Here is a 4,022-nt window from a genome sequence, read left to right as displayed (position 1 = left end):
CAATCTTAGAGAAAATTAGGAAGACTCAAAGGCAAGACCATTTAAATGGTGCAGTGTCTGGTTCAGTGCAAGCTTCAGGTAGATTTATGAAAGAGCCCAGGGACATATACAGATCACAGAGTTATAAAACAGGGATTTATTCAGTAGAACTCATAAATGACAGTTTATATGACTGGCATGTTAAACTGCAGAAGGTCGACCCTGATAGTCCTTTGCACAGTGATCTTCAGATCTTAAAAGAAAAAGAAGGCATAGAATGTATATTGCTTAACTTCTCTTTTAAGGATAACTTTCCATTTGATCCTCCATTTGTTCGAGTGGTGTTAACTGTTCTCTCAGGAGGGTATGTATTGGGTGGAGGAGCATTATGTATGGAACTTCTCACAAAACAGGGCTGGGGCAGTGCCTACTCAATAGAATCGGTCATCATGCAAATAAACGCCACCTTAGTCAAAGGCAAAGCCAGAGTGCAGTTTGGAGCAAATAAGAATCAGTATAATCTAGCAAGAGCCCAACAGTCTTATAATTCCATTGTACAGATACATGAGAAAAATGGCTGGTACACCCCTCCAAAGGAAGATGGTTAAATAGGTTGACTGTTACACATCTGGACCAATGTTGCTTTAAAGAAAATCTTTCCAACGTGCGGACACAAGCTTTGAGTGCTCCTATTGCAGCAGTACCGAAGACGTTAGTTAATAGATATTTTAGTGGATAATCTGTCAACTGATATCCAATATAAGTTGTAGCCTTTGCATTTTGCTCATTTTAAATATCTTGGACTGAGCAGTGGGGACTTTACTGTATTTTTCCTGATAAATACACATACTGGTCACTCCTTAAAAAAAAAATTAACCTTTGGAAAAAATGACGCCCATAAGGAAAAGGTATAAACCATGGATAAATTTTTCTTTTTTTTTTTTCAATATTTTTGAAGTACAGGTGGTTTTGGGTTCCATGGATAAGCTCTTTAGTGATGATTTCTGAGATTTTGGTACACTTGTCACGTGAGCAGTGTACACTGTACCCAATGTGTAGCCTTTTATTCCTCACCCCTCCACACTTCCCTCCAAATCCCCAAAGTCCATTCTGTCATTCTTATGCCTTTGTATCCTCATAGCTTAGCTCCCACATATAAGTGAGGACCTATGGTATTTGGTTTTCCATTCCTGAGTTACTTCACTTAGAATAATCACCTCCAGCTACATCCAACTTGCTGCAAAGGCCATTATTTCATTTTATTTTATGGCTGAGTAGTATTCCCTGGTGTATATATACCACATTTTCTTTCCTTCCTTCCTTCCTTCCTTCCTTCCTTCCTTTCTTCCTTCCTTCCTTCCTTCCTTCTTTATTTATTTATTTATTTATTTATTTATTTATTTATTTATTTCCTTCTTTCCTTCTTTCTTTCTTTCAGATGGAATCTCGCTCCGTTGCCCAGGCTGGAGTGCAGTGGTGCGATCTTGGCTCACTGCTACTCCTGCCTCCCGAGTTCAAGTGACTCTCCTGCCTCAGCCTCCTAAGTAGCTGGGATTACAGGCACACATCACCATGCCCAGCTAGTTTTTTTGTTTTTGGTTTTTTTGAGATGGGGTTTCACACATGTCACCCAGACTAGAGTGCAGTGACACGATCTTGTCTCACTGCAACCTCTGCCTCCCAGGCTCAAGTGATTCTCCTGCCTCAGCCGCCCAAGTAGTTGGGATTAAAGGCACCCACCAACCATGCCCACCTAATATTTGTATTTTTAGTAGAGATGGGGTTTCTCTATGTTGGTCAGGCTGGTATCAAACTCTTGACCTCAGGTGATCTGCCTGCCTCGACCTCTAAAAGTGCTGGGATTACAGGTATGAGCCACTGTGCCTGCCAAGTGTCAGCTTCCTTATCGATTCTGATGGCTGCATAGTATTCCACTGCATACATATACTGTAATTTATTCAGCTAGTCCTCTGTTGATATTTAGATTGTTTCCATTCTTTTGCCTTAATATAAACTACCTGCAGAATAACCACGTATATATATCAATTCATGCATATAAATTTCTAAATGTGAAATTTGAGTCAAAAAGATTATAGTTTTGATGTGTTGTCAAAGTATCCTTTATCAAGATTCAAAAGCAATTATACAAATTTAGCCTAGATATTTCTTTATCTCATTTAAGCTGTATTCAATGGCTGTGAGAAAGGAAATTTGAAACTGACCCAAAAAGAAGATTCTAAAGAATTGGCTTTCCCAAAAATGATACATTTGATATTGTGAAATATAAAATTCTTAGGGTTCAAACAGCTTACCTCATAGAAGACATTGAAATTTTAGTTTAATTCTTATACAATACTTGTAAAGATTGTGGTTTCTAATACTCCAAAGTCTTGCTATTTGGCTTAATTTTTTTATTTTAATCATGTGGATGTTTCCAGCTGCACTATAAACTATAAAGAGCAAAACTTAGAAACATGGCAAATAGTTCCGCTGTTTTACAGACCTGAGCCCTGGCAGATAAGAGGAAAAGGGGCTCTCCGCGGGAGCACTCCTGCAGGCTCTTACTGTCCTTGAGGCATTTTCCTTGCCCAAATAAGAAGGAAAGTTATTTTCCAGTCTTAAATCGAGTGCCAAAATTATTCTTGGAATTGCTCCCTTCATCTGTCAGTTTCAGTTTTTCTCCGTGGAGGTGTGGTCAGGGCAGCCAGAACTTCACCGTCAAAATCAGGACTGGAACTGAATTGCTCCCACCCACAGCTGGTTTGGAAAAACTCCTTGCAAGGCAATTTTGATGAGGGATGAGAAACATCAGAGAGCTGATACGTGTTGGATCTGAAGCTCTAACCACACATCTGACTTGAGTCTCTCTACAGTGCTAGTGGCTAACAGCGACACAAAGGAATTAATCATCCTCAGAGATTTCTTAGGAAAGAAAAGACAGAGGAGCTGAGTTTCACGGCTCCTTAGTGTGAGTCTCTGGCTCATTTCCCAAGTTCTTCATTTTCATTCTCTTGCTTAGTCTGGTCTAGTCAAGAGTGTGGGCTTTGGAGCCAGATGAACATTAGCCACATCCATGTTTGTCCCTTGCTGGCTGTGGGATCACAGGTGAATTTGCCCCCTAGAGATAGGGTCCCCACCAATAAGACTGGGAGCACACTATCCTCTGCTACCTTCCTGCCAGTGTTGAAGTGAGGATTAAAGAAAATAAACTAGGCCGGGCATGGTGGCTCACACATGTAATCCAGACACTTGGGAGGCCAAGGCCGGTGGATCATCTGAGTTCAGGAGTTCGAGACCAGCCTGACCAACATGGTGAAACCCTGTATCTACTAAAAATACAAAAATTAGCCAGGCATATTGGCAGGTACCTGTAATCCCAGCTACTTGGGAGGCTGAGGGAGGAGAATTGCTTGAACCCAGGAGGTGGAGGTTGCAGTGAGCCAAGATCACACCACTACATTCCAGCCAGTGTGACAGAGTGAGACCTAAAAAAAAGAAAGAAAATCAACTATGGACATGATGTCTTGCACGGTCCTGACAAATAAGGCTCAGTAAATGTTAGTTCCTTTCATATTATCACCTTTGTACCCCACTGGCCAATGACCTAAAACTCATTCTTCAAGTGCTTATGATCTTGACCAGTATTAAGTTAGAAAAGAAGCATTGCGGTAAGGCAATCTAAGTCGGAACACCGGCTTCACCTGTACCTAAACTAATTTGGAATTTTTCTAAAAATCCATTCCTTTCCATGTGGTAAGATCTTCAAACCCTCCAGAATGTATTTTGCAGCGTTGACTTCCTCTCTGTGAGAAAAGACGTCCCCTCGGGGCAACTCTGACAGGTTTTGTAATCAAGTCAGAACTGCAGCTTATATTTAAACTTTCACAATCTTGTAAAGCAATTTAGATACAAATAGATTTTTTACAAAATCAAGTTCAAGTTCCTCTTTTCTTTCCTCTCCCTAGAGAACAGAAAAGGCAGCTCTCAAAAAGAGGAAATGGTTTTATCATAGACAGAGACTTTAGAAATTATCTGAAATAAAT

General features: G+C 40.4%; 1 protein-coding gene across 1 annotated transcript; it reads left to right on the top strand.

Moving 5' to 3' along the window:
* Positions 1-5: 5 nt before the first annotated feature.
* On the top strand, positions 6-647 carry LOC108298815 (ubiquitin-conjugating enzyme E2 Q2-like; the record flags this gene model as incomplete). The annotated part of the gene is made up of 1 exon (XM_037735893.1): positions 6-647. A coding segment is annotated over one exon (582 nt), but the record flags the coding sequence as incomplete, so codon positions are not given.
* Between the last annotated feature and the right edge of the window lie 3,375 nt (positions 648-4,022).

This window comes from Cebus imitator, unplaced genomic scaffold (genome assembly GCF_001604975.1).
Source record: "Cebus imitator isolate Cc_AM_T3 unplaced genomic scaffold, Cebus_imitator-1.0 Scaffold1105, whole genome shotgun sequence".
In the NCBI taxonomy this organism is placed as follows: Eukaryota; Metazoa; Chordata; class Mammalia; order Primates; family Cebidae; genus Cebus; species Cebus imitator.
This window is presented reverse-complemented; position numbering and strand designations above follow the sequence as displayed.